Source organism: Dipteris shenzhenensis, chromosome 10, assembly GCF_047967505.1.
Source record: "Dipteris shenzhenensis isolate YYH24624 ecotype China chromosome 10, Dip_SZ_1.0, whole genome shotgun sequence".
Taxonomy (NCBI): Eukaryota; Viridiplantae; Streptophyta; class Polypodiopsida; order Gleicheniales; family Dipteridaceae; genus Dipteris; species Dipteris shenzhenensis.
The window spans coordinates 17,367,081-17,386,788 of record NC_141605.1 but is presented as its reverse complement, the minus strand read 5'-3'; the positions used below and the strand labels follow the sequence as shown (position 1 = coordinate 17,386,788).

At 43.3% G+C, this 19,708-nt stretch overlaps 1 protein-coding gene across 1 annotated transcript in view; it reads right to left on the bottom strand.

Moving 5' to 3' along the window:
• Positions 1-1,056: 1,056 nt before the first annotated feature.
• Positions 1,057-19,708, bottom strand: part of LOC147897491 (RAD3-like DNA-binding helicase protein) — a 41,133-nt gene continuing 22,481 nt past the window's right edge. The window contains exons 4-9 of the mRNA XM_087380419.1: positions 4,205-4,555; positions 3,728-4,048; positions 3,388-3,642; positions 2,967-3,188; positions 2,183-2,723; positions 1,057-2,020 (exon numbers count right to left, since the gene is read on the bottom strand). Of these exons, the coding sequence (XP_087236545.1) occupies positions 1,818-2,020; positions 2,183-2,723; positions 2,967-3,188; positions 3,388-3,642; positions 3,728-4,048; positions 4,205-4,555 (1,893 nt within the window). The 3' untranslated portion in view covers positions 1,057-1,817. The remainder of the gene's footprint in view (positions 2,021-2,182; positions 2,724-2,966; positions 3,189-3,387; positions 3,643-3,727; positions 4,049-4,204; positions 4,556-19,708) is intronic.

Genomic DNA, 19,708 nt, shown 5'->3' with positions numbered 1-19,708 from the left:
CAATTTATTAATACATGCATGGATCAATGTCTAGCTTTTGATTCGAGCAAGAAAATAAGAGCTAAGAAAGCATAGCATGAAAAGCATCAAATATCTACAAGTCTCTGTCACTGAACTGAAAAAGAAAAGCATTCCAAGTGGTTCTCTCAAGAGAGTGAAGGCCTCCTCTTCCTTATCTTCTCCCTCATTTTTAATTGAGGGCAAGTCCACCACGTTAAAGTCACTCCCAATAACCCAAGAAGACAAGTCCTCTATAATTAGGAACGTAGAGGTTGAAAAGATCAACCTTAAGTCCGCCAATCAAAAGTAAAATCCCATAAATCCATTAAAACCTCAATAACTCATGAAATGAGAATAGAAATAGACCCTAAGTGAGCATCAATTTTTAATTGAGTTACCTAGATTTGTGCAATATTATTGTATAAAAAGAACCAACTATGAGGACGTTTTACTTAATTGAGACCCACCTTTTGTTGACTCCCAATAAACATATATCGATGGTTTTGCTTTCGCACTTTGCACAAGATTGAGGCTTCCTTGGAGTTTGGTATAAGAAAATCCATTAAGTTTTCTTCAAATGATCCACTAAGTCTTGAGATGACAAATCAACCCTCTTTAAACAAGCTTGCCAAAGATAAACAACATAAGCAATTTAGTAGTGCTTATGCAAATGTATCAATATGGATTTCAAGATCTAATATTCAACTTGAACACTTAAACAATGACAACAAGGATGCAGCACTCAAAAGATCCAATACAAAGTTCATCATGACATGAAATGACAAAAAAACCTTTCCATGGACATCTTGAAACCAGCTTGCTGAAGATAAACAACATAAGCAATTTAGTGGTGCTTATGCAAATGCATGAATATGGATTTGAAGATCTAATATTCAACTTGAACGCTTAAACAATGATGACAAGGATGCAGCACTCTCACGATCCAATACACAGTTCTACATCTTGACATGGAAATGACAAAAAAAACCTTTCCATGGACATTTTACATTAAGTACAGCCTCAATCAGAGATGAAAACAGTACTTGCATAGCCAATTGAAGTTATGACCAAATAAATTGACAAAAGTCTAGCTCCTATATACATGCATAGCCAATTGCCTATAAGGCTGTGCCACATCAAGGCTACCGCCACATTTTGATCCCCAACTCACAGGTTTGCCATAAGCTTTTCACATGGATCAATTAGTTAGTGGGTTGTGTGAAACATCTTTACAAAGCCCAAACCACAAGTATTGATCTAGAATCATTGCCAAGTGACTCCAAGGTACCATAAGACGGTTGTAGGACCTCCTTACATGCTTGGAGTGAACAATCTCAATTTCCATCCGTGCATGTGGCATCAATTGGCATTATTCATCACTGACCTGGTTGTAGTCTACCAAGCTTTCTTACCTTTTTCTGCATGTTGCCTTGACCCACTTGTCAAATATGTTCAAATCTCCAATCAGTGAAACTAATTCGTAGGATTTCTTACATTTCTCCATAGGTTGCTTTGGTGCACAGTCGATAGTTGTGCAGCCATGGACACCACATCTGCTTTACCTACCCTAAGGTTGCTTTAGCTACAGCTGAGATGGCACGGCCAAGGGGTATAGTATTTTGGTTGGTATTCCACCAATTGAGAAGGATCCTTTGTGAAAAAACCCAAGAAACCTATAATTTGTTGGAAACATTATTCCAATTCACTATTCTTTGCCATCATCTTCTAATTCAATTTGTATTATAACAGTTCGTCTACAATTTGTATTATAACAGTTCATGTACAATCAGCGCAAACCTATGAGCACTGCTGATGGATTATTTCCCCATCCTGTTATGCTTGAAAAAGTGGTGCAATAGCTTGTGCACCTCCCCAAAGTTTCCTGTCACCTTAATCAATTGTTCTTTGATCCAACTAGGTAATTTGGAGGCTGGTCCTGATGTTGTTGAAGAGGAAGATGTGTAGCGAGCGTCCACCAGCAGAATCGAAGCATAGTCGTTCATATGCCTGATGGCCCTACCTGAAAAACGAATGATGAGCCTGGATCCCAGTAACTTCAAATAACATTAAAATGGGAATTATATAAGAAAAACGAGACATCATATTATTATCTGCATGAAATCATACGCATAAATTACACATTTTATGAAGGATGAATGAGACCAAACATAAGTTGAAGTACCTATAGACTGATTCACAGCTTTCATGCACAAGTTTTCATAGTAATCTCTTCCCCGATACCCACAGCAATGCAGGAGTTGCACCTCATTCTTTTGGACACAACCTGATGGTATAATAGACTTTACAGCAGATGCTGTAGACAACTGATCGATAAATTTCATGCGCTCTTTGAGCTCTGGATCTGAGGGACTTGGATATGGCAGACCAACCATTACCACACATCTCCCCATTCCATCACTGAAATTGATTCCCTCAGACATCTTCCCCCCTACAACACACAAAATAACAGCTCCAGTTTTGTCACCATTGGGACTAGCAGCACCCACGACAGTATCCTTATATTCCTGCAAGGTGAGCTCAACAGATGCGGCATCTCTGGGTTCCCTAAATACAATTTTCTTTCTCTGAAGCTTGTCAAGAATGCCTGAACTCTTCCAGGCAGTGTACAGCTGCTGTTCATAATCAAACGATGGCAAGAACACAACCACCCCTTCAGGAACAATCAAAGATACATTGAAAAGCAATCGTCCTAACTCTTCCATCTGCAAATCCCACAACACAGGAATAATTAAGCTACCAGCAGAAAGTTTACTTCATATCAAATCCCCAAAAAATCTATTCCTGGCATGGGGTACAGCTGCAAGAATCCTAGTTAGTTGGCAATTCCCGGCTGTGAGCAGAGTGGAAACAAGTCAATCTGTATAACCAGAAAGAAAGGCAAACTCGACCATGAAAAATGGCAGGAACATATGAACATAAGAATTTTAATACTAAATCTTAAATACCATTTCAGGCAAGCTTCTAGACTGGTAAGTAAAATCAAAAGTCCTTCCTGTGGGACCACGGGCAACAGCGATGGCCAAAACATTCTCTGGTGGAACAATATGCCCACATGAAAACACATGAATATGGGTCTCCTTGAGATGAGGGAATAATCGGTATCGAAGCTCTTCTATGGGTTGAAGTGTACCTCCTGCCAAGATGACAGCATGGGCCTGATCTATCACCTACATACACATTGTCAAGCCTTAATACAAACCCACTTCAGAAGAAGGTAAACTTCTTTAAGCATATGGAACGGTATTCCTTTCTTCCAACACACGTTACACACTTCCCCCAGTAAATGCTTGTTCAGAATTGCATAAGCATTGGCTAGCGTCGACCGCTCAATGACATACGCCATATATTTCCACACAAGACACTCACCTCTTGAAAGGCTCGCGCAGCATTGAGCATGACAAACTTAATATGAGGCTCATTTTGCCCTTCAAGGTCATTGAAAGAGTTATATGGAACAACAAGGACTCTACCATCAGTATCTGTATTCATTAATGCAAGAACCAGCTCAGCCAGAACATGGAAGCTTGTTATAGTACCACCTCCTACAAGAGAGCTGGTGGTGGTACCCATGTTCACAGAGTTTTCTTGCTGCAAAGAAGCCTTCTCGCCATAACTGCTCACCTGTCAAGAACAGAAAAAGGTAAATTATCTATTACTGAATTCCAGCCAAGAAAGACCAGAGAGAATGAAAATAAACTTGTCTAACCTTGTGCACAATATTGCTGGCTTTAATATATTGCCAAAGCTTGAACATGTTGATATTGTCAATATCTAAAGAAAAGAGGAAGTCATTGATGGTCATTATTTCCACCTGTTTATCCCCACTGATCCCAATTGCTCTGTAAGTACTCTTATCCCCACTGTCCCGGCTACACAGCCCAGCTGCATCTCCAGCAGCAGCAGAAAGACAATTTAAAAAAGCTTGGATAAGAATCAATAATGTCTCTATATAACGCCGATTTCCAGCACCAAGGTTCTCTTTAAACTTGTCCAGATATGCAGAGAGCACTGATTGCACTTGTCTAAGCTGTGATCATTGTACAAGTAAGGAATGATTAGACTTTTGTGTGGCATATCAAAATGTCTTCCAAGCTTTGTTTCTATGCTTCATACTGTGGGTCAAACAGCACGGGACAGCGTTTTCAAGCTAACTTCAGTAACAGCATTCAAAAGGCTGTCTTGCCTGTGATGCTGAAATTCGGTAGCTATGCATGTTGGTGATTGAATCCACCAAGTTATGTGCCTCATCAATGACCACAACACAACCTTTTAGTTTGACTCCAAGAGACTCGCGAGTAAGGCCATGCAGAAGTGACTGGTATGGTAGCACCACAAGATCTGCTGATGGCACCATTTTCCGTGAGCCATAGTATGGGCAGGTACCAAGATTTTTCCCCATGTGGACCATATCTTCTATATCTAAAACTTCTGATTCCCAAGCCTTCTCTTTGAACTTCCTCTGAAGGCCCTGCTTTTTCATCATGGGGCACCCTGCACTTTTCTTGCCACATCTCTTTTGTTTATTCGCTAAAACCTGCACCAAACTTTGTAAAATTGAAAGGCACTGAGCAATCAGTACATACTGGAAAACTTATCTTGCATTTCTGTGCAAACATTTACAGGAATAAACTAAAACAGACAAATTACACACACGCCTATGCGTGCATGCGTGCACGTGCACACACTCATATGTGAGGAATCAAGAAGATCTATATAGGTAGTGCATACTACCCTTTTCTTAAGAGAGGCGGAGCATTGCATGACTAGAGAATCAAGACCTTAAAATGAGGATACCACCAATCCTCAAACATTGCCAACAAGGGAACAATACTACAACATCTCATCGTGGACGATCAGTTCCATCAAGCTATCAAAACTTGGTTCATGGAGCTGGATAGCATACCTACGTCTGAGACTGATCTGTTCAAGGTCATAACCAAGCTGAAGAGAGTGCAAAAGGCACATTACTAGGACATGTAATCCCAAGAGTTTCACGGACGATTGAACAAGAGATCACATCATCCAAGAAGAGCCACAGCATCAGCTTGATGAAACCAAAGGCATCATCCTTGAAGCTGTTCAAGAGCTGAATTTATCAGCATTAGAAAAGCCTCGTACTGCCTGAGTCAACCCAAAGTCTCCCATCGAGCTCATAGACAAAGTCTTATCATTGTTCGCCAATAGAGAATACGATTGATACTTGATGCACCCAATCTGGCAACATTAGTATTGGATGAATCCCAACTATGCCAAAAAGGAGAAGGAAGAGGGACCAACTGCTCCGAGCAAGATTCATTTATGTTATGGGTCGTTGTGACTAGCTATTCCCTATTGGGTGCACTACAAGAAGCTCAATGCACAAATTGTACCCTAGATCCATTCCTATAACTTTTACGAACGACATTCTTGACCAAGTTGATGGCCATGGCATTTACTCATCATAGATGTATAACCAAACCTTAATTGTAGAAGAAGAGCAATCATAGATAGTCTTGTCACTGAGCGGGGTGTCTGTGCACGTCGTGTCACACTTTTTGTGCTAAAGAGTGCACTAGAGGTTCAAGTGGGAAGTTTTCGAGATTGCTTGATGGAGTTAATGACTATTTTCTTTCGTGCCTTTTGCGTTTACACAACCAAGGCAACCCATCTCGCATGCTTGAAGAAAGCCTTCCAAATATATCATGTCATGGACATATGTCAAATTCCACCAAGTGCGAGTTTAGTACATTCAAGGATTTTACTATGCCATACGATTTCCAAAGTCACCATCATGGCTAAGAGGTAATACACGCAATGTCAAAGCCAACATCATTATGGGCTTTATCGACTAAGGTCGTTTATGGACTTTATCAATTTTAACAAGCAATTTATTAAGGATCTTGTTGCAGTCATTGGACCTCCATACAAGGAACTTGCAAAAAACTTGATTCGAAAGAGCCAATGAATGAGACTAAGATTTTCAAGAACTCAAGAACTGAGCAATGCAGTTGCCAATATTGCAACAACCAAGGTCGGACATGATATTCCATGTCCATATAGGCTATGTAATTGAGACTATTCTTCCACGACTTAAAGGGGAGGTGGATTGCCTTATGTCTTATGCCAAGAGAAAATAGTTACCCGATTGTAACTATAGCACCACTGAGCATGGAGCCCTAGGAATGGTATACAATGTCCAAAAGTTTAGGCAATATATGCTAGGAGACCTGTAGTAATGTGAATTGTTAAACCTTGCTTTTGTTTGGTCAATCATTGTCGTCGTGACGTGAAAAGTGATGTAAAGTTTAATGTAACTCAACCCGAGGTTAATCGTGGTTAAGTCTAGTAATAGTTTGGCCGTGAGAAACTGGCTAGAGGAAGTGCAGAAGTCCCTAGGGGCAATTTCTAAGTGCACCCACTAGGTCCTAAGGGCAAGGCATAGGCATTTAAGAGGGGCTATAAAGTTGGTCCCAAGGACAACCAATGTTGTCCTTGGTATGGTGGTTAGGACTTTAATGAAGGGCCAAGTGGCATGCATGCAAAGCATGTGCTCCCCTCAACCTACCATCTCTCTCCCTCACCCTCCTGAAGCATTCCAGGGTCTGCAGAAGGAGCCTGGAACAAAATTCTCTGCCAGCTTTACAATTTGCTTGCCTTTTTTGCTATTGGTTGCTCGCCATCACACTTTTGTTGGATTCTACGTCCTTTTCTGCTGCTGCACGCAGATCGAGGGTATAGGCACGCATCCCTAGGTTGTTGTACAACTGCCATACAGATTGTACGAACAATTCGTACAGAGTGCACGAACTTTTGACACGACTCTCGAGGTGACTGAAAAAACTGCTAGACGTAGATCCCGAGCATAGTTACCAGCCGAAACGGAAACGGAAGAAACGGAAACGGAAGAAACGGAAGAAACGGAGTTTCCGGGCTCCGCCGAAACGGAAACGGAAGAAACGGCAATATGATACAATTTATGTATAAAAATTTATTTTTTATACATAATATAATTATCAATAGAGTGCAAATCATACATAATACAAATTACAATTATCTATACTTGAAGGCTGAAGCTTCAGGCTTCAGCCTTCAAGCATCAATGCATCATTCATGGTTCATGCCTCTATGATTCTAAATTCTTGAATGATGCTTCAATAATCTGAAATCAACATGTATCATGAGTCATGACTAACAAGTTTGGCATTACAAGAATCTGAAATTTAGAAGTTTGAAGTACTTAAAGTTTAAACTTAGCACACAAGTTGAAACTTGAAACTTGAAACTTGAAACTTGAAACTTGAAAGTATTCAATGTCCAGACTCCATAGACGATCATGATTCATGGTCCACAAATTTCATGATCATGATTCATGACTCATGACTCATGAGTCATGCAAGACTCAAAATAAAAGCACTCATGGATGATATAAAAAAACAGCAGGACTACTGATCATCTGCATCATCCATGGCCTCCTCGTCATCGTCATCCTCTGCGTCCTCAGATAAGTTCGAGGCATCTGTGTCACTGTCTGAAGAAGAATCGTCAACATCAGGATCAGGACCATCGGGTGCAACTGAAGTACTAGCACCATCTCCAGATGGTTGAGTGTATGATCGTGTGTGGTGTGCTGGTGCTGACAGCTCCTCATACAACATGGTGTATATGTCCAGCTCCTCCCGTGGGATATCTGGGATGACCTCCATCTTCTCCACGTCCACCTTGTCTACATTTACTTGGCGAGGTTCGGGGCAGCCGGCGGTGAACTCAAGGAGACGGAGGTTGCAATGACAAAACACCAACCGCTCCAATTGAGCCGTGCTCAATCTGTTCCTCTTCTTTGTGTGAAAGAGGGCCCAAGTGCTCCAGTTCCTCTCACAAGGACCGGAACTGCAGTCCTGTGAGAGAACACGTATAGCAAGGCGTTTCTGCCATAAGCCAATTAAGCCGAGATAAGTATCAGGAACTTGATAACTTTAAACATATTTGTAGTAGATAAAACTTCAAATTACTTAACGACTAAGCTCCAACTAGTGGCGTTGGAACTTGTCTCTTAGACTCTTACCAAAGTAGGAGTACAGTTGCCATATTTCTCCCACCAGGAGACAGGTTGCAACTGTGTCTCTCGGAGCCTAGCTGTAGGTCGACCAAAGGAGAGGCTATGATTGCGGAACAATAGAAGTTCATCCTCCAGTCTTCGTTGCATCTCCAAGTCACCACCCGTCCAATTTTGTAGATACTGTTGCATCCCCTCCTCCAACTCGTCATTCTCATATTGCTCTTGACTGCGCCAGAGCGGATGCAATACATGTGCCACCGCATGGATTGGGCGGTGGAACCAATTCCACCGCTTATTCCATATAGCACGGATGGACTCAACCCTAAATCATGCCACAAGAAATTAGAATGCATTATGCATGCAAAATTCATAGACTATAGATAATAGTAGTAAGTACATACATAATATATATCTGAAAATTCCAGGCTTCATGATAACAAATTGCCATTTAGTAACTGCAATAATTATACATATTACAAAAGTAAAAAGTCTTACTTATCAGGCGATAGGAAAGTGTTTCTGTTGAGGGCCTCTCCAATCTTGTCCATAAACTCGTACAAGAGCCCTAATGTGCTTCCCTCCATGTCTGTGATGCGAAGCACCGTGTAGATAGGATTAATCGATTTGATTAATGCCTCTGCCTCATTCCACCAAGACTCATCCATGATCATGCGAAAAAATTTGATAGACTTTGCTTGGCCTCTATCATCCCAATCTCCCCACTCCCGAGACACAACCGTGCGCAACAAGCCCTGGCGCACTCGCACAAGCCTCTCCACCACTATGAACATGTAAGCAAACCTTGTGGTTGGAGGTTTCAATAGCTCAAGGTCACTGTAAGCCCGATAGATGCTGAGGACTTTGGGTCTCTTCGTGACAAACTTCACGATACTGCGGGCTGTGGAGAAGATGGCATCAATCCAAGGTATCTTCCCTAGGTCCTCGATCAAAAGATCAAGGCAATGTGAGGCACAGGGTGTCCACACAATCTTAGGGAACTCATCTTCTAACATGGCACCCATTGACACACAATTGCTGCCATTATCTGTCACCACCTGCACCACATACTCAACACCTATCTCCATAATGGCTGCCCGTAAATGCTCCCAAATATACAGCCCTGTAATCACTGTACCTGCAGTGGAAGCATCTATGGCTCTCAAGAACATGGTTCCCTTGCAAGAAGATACTAAAATATTGTACACATTCCTCTTGCGTGCATCTGACCATCCATCGCATAAGAGTGTGCATCCATATTTTTTCCAAGTCTCTTTCAAGGGCTTCATTTGGTCTTCCACACATTCCCTCTCTCTTTTTAGCTCTCTTGTCCGCAAGGCCTCATATGTAGGCCCTTCCCATTCATACCCAATGCGGCTTACGGCTCTCATGGCCTTCCTCCATCGTGTAGTCTTCGCCACATGAAAGGGTATTGCACATTGTATGAAGAGCTTTGTGAGCTCACTAGTGGCCTCCTTCACTGCTTGCTTTTGCAAGCGTGCTTGAATGCTAGACCTTTGCAGTGATCCTCTTTTCCCCGCACTAGCATCCACACTAATTGATCCATGTGGCAAGGGTGTTCTTGTGGCACTAGGACCTGCGCTCGATGTAGTTGATGCCCCTCTACTTCTCTTTGCAGAACCCAATGTGCTGGCATCATCCAATGGCTCAGTGTCAGCAGCCTCTTCTTCATCTTGCAGCCCTTGTCCTCCACTTTTTGCAGCCAAGGCTGCCATACGCGCACGCTTCCATTCTGCTAGGCCACCTTTCACTGCAGTAGGCACGAACTCACAAGGTCCTACATCCTTGCAGGGAACACCTGCTAGATGGTCTTTCACCCGTGTGACAGACCCCGTCTTGCTTACGCCGCAATAGTTGCATCTCCACTTCTTGGAGCCACCGCCTCCTTTATAACTATCCAGGAGGGAGACATGGACCCAATAAGCATCTCTCGGCATTGCGGAGGATGGAGAGGTGAGAAGGAGGATGGAGAGGTCACAAGTGACTCGTGAGTCGTGAGAAAGGATGGGAGGTAGATTGTAGAAGGAGGATGGAGAGATAGAGGTAAAAGAGGATGGAGAGGATGGAGAGGTAGAAGTGAAGGAGAATGGAGAGGAGGAGGATGGAGAGGTAGAAGGTAAGATTAAAGAGAGGATGGAGAGAAGAAGGATGGAGGGATGGAGTCAGGAGAGCAGGCTGCCAAGGATGGAGAAGATGGAGCAAAGGATGAAGAGGATGGAGAGAGCTCAGAGACGGATGGAGGTGAGGGCAGGTCCAAGAGCAAAGGATGGGAATCGGGATGGAGAGAGCTTGAAGGATGCTGGAAGGAGGCGGATTCTGGAAGGAGGCGGCGAAAAACGGAGCAGGCCGCGGCGAAATCCGAAAGAAGAGAGAGAAAACCCGTTTTTAGGGTTTCTGAAAAAACGGCAGAAACGAAACGCCGTTTCTTGACGAAACGGCGTTTCCGTTTCGCCGTTTCCGTTTCCTGTCACGAAACGCACGTTTCGTGCAACTATGATCCCGAGGTGATCACAACAAGGCACAAATCCCGAGGCAGATCGTTCTTTCTGTACGAATTCTCCTTGCCATTTGAGGGAGATCTATAAACCCTAGCCTCTCCAGTTCTTTTCTTACCTTGCTTCCGCCTTCTATATGTTCTTTCTCCCTTCTCTCGGAGGCTGGAAGACACGTTGTGTGGATAAAAAGGAAAAATATTTTTCACTTGTTGCATGTTGCTGGGTGAGTGCATCGCTATGTACATAGCTAGTTGGTTGTGGAAATGAGCTGTGGGTGGCCTCATGATGGACTCCACACTGATGACATATTGTCTTGAGATGGAAGACGCTTCTACATGGACTTCTGGGAGATGATGAAAAGCAATGTGGGCGCATCAGGCACTTGAGCTTCATGGACTCGCGGTTATATGTGGCAATCAAATAATAAAAATTTGCTTGAAGGATATGTGCAAAGGTGGAGTGCCTAAGGTTGGATAAGGTGCACTAATTGCCTTAGTGTAAAGTTTGAAGGGAAGGGGGAGAGTGGTGAAAAAGCAAAAGGTGACGTGGCCATAATCAAAAAAGCATGCATGCAGGTGGCTACGTGATGAGGAAGAGAAAGCTCTCGACAACAAGCTGGCATGAACGTGAAGTAGGACGAGCTTGTGGAAGGATCGAGGGAGAGCAAGGAGCTTCTTATATAGGGGAGGCTCTTCTCGATAGAGGAGAGGCTAGAGGGAGCCAGACAAGGGGGGGGATCACGAGAGAGAGAGGCTCGTAGTGTGGAGGGAGTCGCAACTGCAAGGTGGGAGACTCCTGGAGGAGAAGCGTCGCCAATATACGTGCTGGAGAACAGGAGAAGCAGGGAGCTTCTGAGATAGGAGGGGATCTCGATTATGGATTGCTGGGGACTTCACGTGGCAAAAAGGTGAGCTCAGAGGCTGCTGGAGAAGTCGACTGTGGCTGGTGTGGGGAGCTTCTAGTTTTTGTGTGTGCTTCATGAGCAGGGGAGAAGCCACGAGATAGTATGAGCGCGTGAAGGCTCGCAGTAGATACACGACAAGCAGCTGCAGTCCCTCATACCTGCATGTGGTCTGTCGTTTGATAGTGGGAGGTCCATGCAAAATTGACGAACAGGTTTGGCCTGTTTTATGTACAAGAGAAGCCGGAGGTCGGTGTGCTCGGTGGAGCTGAAGGGAGGTTCTTCTCGATGAAGGTGACGGCCAGAAGGAGCTCAGAAGGAGCTTGAAGACCGGACGAGCTAGGGGTACACGACAGTGGGGAATCCCTCAACAGAGCTTGGTGAGGACAACAGGACTGTCGGGGGCTGATGGAAAAGGATTGAGAGCAAAAGAGTTGAGGGACTCGAAGTGATGAGCAATCAGTTTCAGGAGGTGGCGTCTCAATTTTAAAAGGCTGTTGGTATCACGTAAGGGAGTCTGTGAGCTAGTATGCTCTGTGAAAAGAAGTTGCGATGGCAGACTGCGTCAAGAGAAAATAACATTGATGAAGAAGACTTGTGAGAAGAGAAGCTGTGAGGTTACGAGGACTGTGTGGGCTAGGAGGACCTGAGACGACGGAGGTCGTTTGTTCTGCAAGCTGGGAGATCTTGAGACGGGGATAGTATCTTTGAGGAGGGACTCTTTTTGATAGAGCGAGGAAGCTTTTGGAGTGGCGACGCGATACAGAAAGAAGAGCTTGAGGGAAGGCCAACACTGAAAGAAGGAGATAACGAGACTTCACAGGGGGCTGTTGCCTTGGGTGGCATAGGTGAGGAGATGGGCTGGCTATGCATCGAGTGAACACACGGTTGCTCGGAGACTAAAGGCAGAAAGTCGTTTGGCTAAGCGGGTGTTTTATGGGCAGAATACCTCGGGTGCCAAAGAGTATGCTCCGAGAACAGTAGGAGAAGCTGCAGCCGGTGTAAGGAGCTTCTGGGGTGATGACAGAGGGTGCTGAACGAGAGCACGGGCTGGACAATCATGTATAGAAGCTGGAGTACCTTGGTCTAAGAAGGCATGAGCTACAACAAGAATGTGGTTGGGCTTGCATGAGATGAAAGAGGCCGAAGTCCTTGCTTGAGATGTCTTTTGTGTGGGCTTGTATGTGGGTGACTATGAGCTATTGCTTAGTAAAATGGCAGGCCGCATCCTTTCTGGTAGTTGATGTTGATCTCGGGAAGACATGATAGAATTTCTGACCGTGGCCATTTTGTGGGTTGATGTCTTGAAGAGTCAAGAAGATAGTCTTCATGTGCATTGTGGGTTGGATGCATTTGAAGCTGAATGTTTTCAGAGTTATTGAAGGAAGGAGTCCGCTTGTGTTGGGCTGTGTGGTCCACTGGGTTTTTGTTTGAGGTTGTCTGGTTCTGGAGAAAATGTATCCAAGTGTGAGTTGTATCAGGAGGACTATAGAGAGAAGAATGTTGAATGAATGCCTTTTGCCTTGTGATTGTGTTGTTCGGGTGTTTTAAACGTGGATGAGGGTGGCTGTGAAGGCGGGGTAGGCTCTACTGCTTTTGTCCATCCAACGTGCTGCTAGAAAATTGGCCAGGGGATAGGCGTGCGGAGATAGGGGAGGACTGAGCTCGCCCCTCTGCCACGAACAATGGGTATTTAGTTTTTGTCTTCCATTTGATTGTTATTTCTTCTTTTGAAGTTATCTGCAGTGTATTTCTTGTGCTTGGAGTCCTTTCTGGTCCCCACAGGCTTAAGCAAGCACTCAAAAGCAAAGGGTGTGCCTAGGAAAAAGCCGGAGGGCCAATGTGATGCATTTGAAAGCCTTGAGTCTGCTTTGAGCACAGTTTGCTAGTGCTTTGGATGCTTTGATGCCTTTCAGTTGGGTCAAGTCAAAAGTAGATGCCTAAAAGTGCCTTGCTAGTTGGATTCTAGTGGTGCACTGTGGAATAGATGCCCAAAAGATAGTCAGAGGAATTGCAAAGAGGAACGGTACAAGGGCGAGCCCCTGGCGTAGAGCATTTCCTTTCAGAAGCCTTAAATAAATACGGTGCCAAGGCATTTGGGACCAATGGGTATATTGTGTAGTGTTTTCACTGAGCGGGAGCATTCTAGCATCCCCATTGTTGTTGTTGAAGTTTATTTCTAAGTACTATTAAGTGGTTGAAGTGATTAAAGCTTGCATTGTGGCTACTTATGAGGTTTATGACTGAGTAGACGAGGATTACTACCCTTTGGATTATTGAAGGCCGGTTACAATCATACTCATTAGGAAATGTGTTTTAGAGCTCTTGAAACATCAAATGTTTCAAGCTCTAAAACATTTCAATGAAATCCTAAACGATAGGCTTTCTATTATAGATTATTGATTTCAAATTTACAATTTACAAAAAAGTAGTTTGTTTGGCATTTCAACTTTCTTTCTTTTTCTTTTCAAGGAGAGGACTAAATAGCTCTTAAGTATTTAAAAAACCCGCGAGAGCAAGATCAACGCAGAAATACATCATGCAAGCATTTAAAAAAACACCCTAGAAGGATGCAATAAAAAACTCCTCAGAGTACACAAGAAATAAAGAGGCTGAAAGTGCCATCTCAACCCTGCAATGGACTCCAAGAAAAACAAGAGCCCCTTAAAAGCTACTCGTGAGGTCCCCTGCAAGCTAGTCCAAATGGCCATCAACATATGAATAGTATCTATTCAAATAATGGCCTAAGTGTGAGCAGGGTGAACCTAGGATTCATCCAAGGGCTCTGTGTATCTGGCTCTCTAGATACACCATGCTGAAATACTCGCCAATATCTCCCGAGAAGAATCCACAAATGCATGCTCAAGCCTAAAGTGTCAGAAGGGAACATCATTCAAAGAGCATGACTCAACTAAATATCACCGTACGTATCGAGAGGGCCCAAGAAGAGTCATGTCTCTCATAAAAGACCTAAGGCCCTAAAGAGAGAGCCAAGCTACCGAGCTTCAAGCCATAAAGAAAGGAAATGGAGCAAGCATACTAAAAATCTTGGCAATCCCCTTCCAAATGATCCTTGCCTGTCTGCAATCCTTTAGACAATGATGAATAGACTCCACAACAGAATGGTATTGAGAACAAGTTAAGTCTACCTCGAACCTAAACCTCCACATGTTCACTACAATCCCTCCATGAATAGAAATCCAAAAAAAAAGAGTGATTTTTATATTCCTAAGAGATTTCCAAAGTCTCCTCCAAAAAAAATTTATGTAAATCAGTAGAAATCTGAAATTTCTCCCACTGAGGAGCTCTGAAGGGCCTCCATCCTCTACAACTAATTTGAAATTTCTTGGCATCACTGACTGTGTAACGAATGAAAAGAATGATCTTCTCTCAGTGCCTTGCATCAATCTGCTCCCAATCTCCAGGTTCCCGCTGTAAAACCTTTATGGGAACTCCTCCGTATAGCAAAATCCTCAATGATCCCAAAGAGAGAAGAAGTGGGTCTGGGTTTATGTACCATTGTGAATCTGAGCTGTGCCCCATATAACCTAAGATCCTGACAAACTACAAAGGAACTCCCAATAGGATATCATGAGTAGGTCTGGACAGCATGCCTTCTCTTTGAACATCGAAGATCAATGTATCCTCATCTGACTATTGTAGTGCTATAATTTGTATGGAAATACCTCTCCTTGTGAAAGCCCCCATCCAAGTAGAGCAAGAAACAAGCTTGTCATATGTGTCAGCCCAATCCATGGGTATGGTTGCATCAATTTGCTCAATTCCCCCTGCACTTCCTCTGAGGTGACGTACCAATTATACTTTACGATCCTCTAGAAATTTTGTGAAAGCTTCCCAAGATCCTGCTAAAGAGGCAAGGCCTCTCTCCCATCTAGACCACTACAATGCCAAGAGGTCTGCCATATTCATCAAGTATGCTATCATTCCACATGATCTTCCAGAGAGGAGGGGAGGATTCTCCGAAGAGTACTAAAGCTGGCCCAAGCTTTTAGGATAGTAGCCATAAGAGAAGAAGAGAAAGACCTGAGATGGGCTGAAGGAAGATCCATCTGATACTATCCATCCAATCTCCACCCAAAGAAGGCATACAAAACCATATGCAGCAAATAAATAAATTTTCCCATGGCTCTATCCCACACATAAGTCCCCTTACCATCCTCGTCACTAATCCAAAAGCCATTGGATGTGTGCACCTGCTGCAGTACAAAATAAATCCAAGGCAGCCCTAAAAGAAGTGAGAGTCTAAAAAGTGGCATCCAAGACAATCGCAGTGTCATCCATCAACTCATTGTCTGAGCGCTCTTCCTCCTGTCGTAGGGGAAGTCTCAACCCCAATATATCAACTTGAGATCTAGACAGTTACTCACAGCTTCAGCCACAAACAAAAAGAGAAAGGGGGCTAGAGAGCATCCTCTGACAGATCTGGAAATTTGAAAATCTCTCCCCTTGATAAGCACTTGGATGTGGGCTGATCTGTACAAGGAGGAAACCCCTCTAATCCAAGCATTTGAAAGTCAAAAATGAAGAAGGGGCCCTTGTAAAAAATCCTAGTTTACCATGTCATATGCTTTTAACTTTCTTTCACTGCTACATGTTTCATTTTGAAGTGTTTCAAAAAACTTGAAATTGTTTTACTAATATTCTATATATTTCATGACGGTAGCTTTAAAAGCTTGGCATTACATGATTTATTGTAGGTCAATTATGCCACCAAGGAGCAGATGGGATAGTACAATGATGGTTGTTGCCCCATGAAAGACATTTGATATTAGAGCAAGTGCATCAAGGAGTGTCAATTGGCTATTTTGGTGCCCAAAAGGTGATGCAAGCAAGGTTGTGGTAGTGACATTGTTTTGAGATGCTACTTACCATTGCTAGCAATGCCCTGCTACCAAGCAATCATGGCTTTGCACTCAATAGGCCATGGGAAGCATTCCAAACATGGGGTCTGGACTTTATGAGCTCTTTTAAGTAAGTTACTTAGCTAACAAGAAATAAATATATAATCATGGCTAGCAAATAATGGGATTAAGGCAAAAGCTTTACGAGATAACTCTAGTCAAAGTACTGACCATATTCTTTTTGATAATAGTGAATACTGAATCAATGGCCCAATGAGTTCATAAATAAATAAGATATGCATTTTATAAATAAGGTTATCTTTGTGCTAACCAAGGAAATCATGGTGATACACACTGCAACTTATTACTAAGGTGAAAGTAGAAAAACCAAGTCCACTAATAAAATATTCAAGGCCATAGCAAGTAATGTTGAGCATTCTGATTGAAATTTTTAGGTTTGAATGCAGCATTTATAACAAGAAATGTAAGAAACAGAATAAGAAGGTGAAACAATTAGAGGAGGAGGTTGCTAGCACTAAGACTGTCCCAACAAATACAAACTAGTGACTAATAGAGGTGACCACGGAACAAGACGCTCTTCATAAAAGTTTGAACTATCAAAGAGAAATGTTTGCTTTTGGGAAAAGAGCTGCATTGAAAGGGCCATAATCAGCCTCATTGGATGCACAATAGGTGTCATGCCACTTGCTTGCACCAAGCCCGAATACCCCTATGGACTCACCTCGTGGGGACACAAGTAAAGTTGCATCCAAGAAAAACATTGGCATATGACACACAAGGTGCAACAAGACAGCCAAGGCAAATATGTCAAGACGCAAGCCGAGCACTCGAATTTCAATGAGATGGGAACATTTACCAACCTCCAAAACATTCCCTAGTGACTACCTGTGATGCTTTTCACCCATGGATATGGGATTTTGGAATGGGAGTTCGCAAGTCCATGGCTATATGAAACCTGGTAACTCTGTAGCATGTACTTTTCTTAGGAAGCTTTTGTAATAATCTGATCTTTGCGAGCTTCCAATGTGAGCCCTTCTATGAAGAAACTTATGTCATGGAGAACTCTTTGGCAACAAAATGTTGTCTAACGATGATAGGATAAAATCTGTATATATTTTTCTCCACATAGATTGTGCATGAAGGTAGACACTGAACACATGATAGTGTTAAATTGCGGGTTGTGTGTGAATAAGCCAATGTAACTGGCTGCACATGTAAAAGACACTTTTATTTTGAACTTGAAAGACTAAAAGCTTTTTGCAGGGACTTATCAGGGAGATGATGAAATGCAATGTGGTTGTATCAGACTTCCAGAGCAAGGGTATCCAGTGTGTGGTCAAGTGAAATGTTTTTGGGGTCATGTAAAGTCAAGTCATGAAGGGTTTTTTTTTTTATATTTTCCTGAGTCAATGTGCACTTGTATGTTACGGGAACTCGACATGTTTTGGTGCCCATGTCAAGGGGCTTTTCATATGTGTATATGGGGAAGCATGCAACCATTAATGTGCATGCTAATGTGTGTGGAAATTGTGTGACTAAAGGTCCAAAATGTGCATTTAATGTGATTTGGGGGAAATGTCTTGAGAGTGGTGAAATGTCACTAGTGAGGTGGCAGATTAGGCTGAGGTGGCTGGACAGATTGAGAAGGCATCGTGCTCATACATGTGGCTACGTAATAGAAGAGGGAAGCTTCTGGTTGATGAGCAGCATGGTACGTGGAGTCGGGGAGTTTGCAGATAAAGGAGAAGAGGAGGAGTCGGTGAGGGACAGACGAGCTATACGAAAAGCTGTGTGCATAGACGAAGGGCTGAGCGCCTATGAAAATATGGGCTTCTACGTGATGAGAAGGGAGCTTTGAGAACGAGGGGCAGCCTTGCATCGGGTAATGTGCGTGGGTTGAGGGCTGGAAAGAACCGTACGAGTGGTACGGACTGAAGTGTGGATTTTTGTACGGGCTGCAGTACGAGATTGTACGGAGGTGTTTTCGTCGATCAGTACGGACTGCTAGTACGGTGCCTTGATCGCAGGCTGAACAGGCACGTACGGGTCATCAAAAGTGGCTTCTACGAGCTGTACGGAAGGTGGTCGTCATTTAATGCAGACTGTACGGATTACTGAATGGTTGTACGGACCTACTGTCGTACGTATGATTGTACGGCTGCTTGTACGGTGAATATACATGCAGTTTTTCAGATGATGGTATCGGCCAGTTCTCCTTTTGAATAGCTTGTGGCCTTGGGAGTCGTGCTGGCCATTGAGCAGTGGGCTGTGGGTTCGTAGTGTTTGAGGTTGACTGCTTTCTGAGATTTTTTTTGGGGAAAAGTGCAGTTCTAAATTAAGTTGTTTTGGGCTGTGTAGTCTCTCCCCTCTTTCAAAGAGTCTGGGTGTGTTCTAGTCGGATTATGTGGGAGGTCGACTTGTCACTTGTGTGCTCTGGATACCCGCTCTGAGAGTCAATGCATAGGCTCTACCTTAAGAGCTACCATATTACAGTACTGATCCCGAAGAAGTCCTGAAAATACGACTTTGCCTCTGGAGTTGGATTCTGAAGAAGTGGATATGATTGTATGGGGGTCAGCGATGAAGTATTGAGTCATTTTGTGTTTGCCTGAGGATAGTCTTGTGTTTCTTTTTTTTTCACATCATTGTGTTGGCGATCCTGCTTGGGAACGGTCTTTGTTTTGGTGAGTGATAGTCCACCCAAGTCAAAGAGTGCTCAGAGAGAGTGAAGATGGCTCAAGATCTTGTAAGATTTTATGGTCTGCCCAGTGAAGATCCGGAGAAGTTCATTGAGAGCATGGAATTTACTGCTCTTATCAAAGACAGGAATGCACCTGAAGTATTGTTGCAAATCTTGACTTATTGCTTGGTAGGGGAAGCTCGTACATGGTTGCAGGAATTTCAGGCCAGTTTTCAAAATGAGCAAGGAGAACGCAGGAATCTCACTTATGGAGAGGTAAGAAGTGGTTTTTTAACATGGTTTGCATGTACCAGGGATGCAGATGGAGTATGGAGGGAGTTATGTGCTTTGTATCAAAGGAAAGACCAAACTGTGGATGATTATGTGAGTAGATTTATGGTCATGTGGAATAAATGGCAGGCAATTCTTTTGCCAGAAGTACCACCTCGTGTCATAAAGAAGGATAGATTTATTGCAGGATTAAAGCCTGAGATACGGGTGAAGGTTGAGGTGAAGGACCTACCAACTTTTGAGGAAGCCCTGAGAGTGGCTAAGGAGAAAGAGAGGAAGCAAAGAAGGATGATTCAGTTGGAGTATGGCGTGCCCGTTGTTCCTTCTGTTACAGAGATGCCTGTGCAGAATGTAATTGAGCCAGTGAGGCCAGAAGAAAAGAAA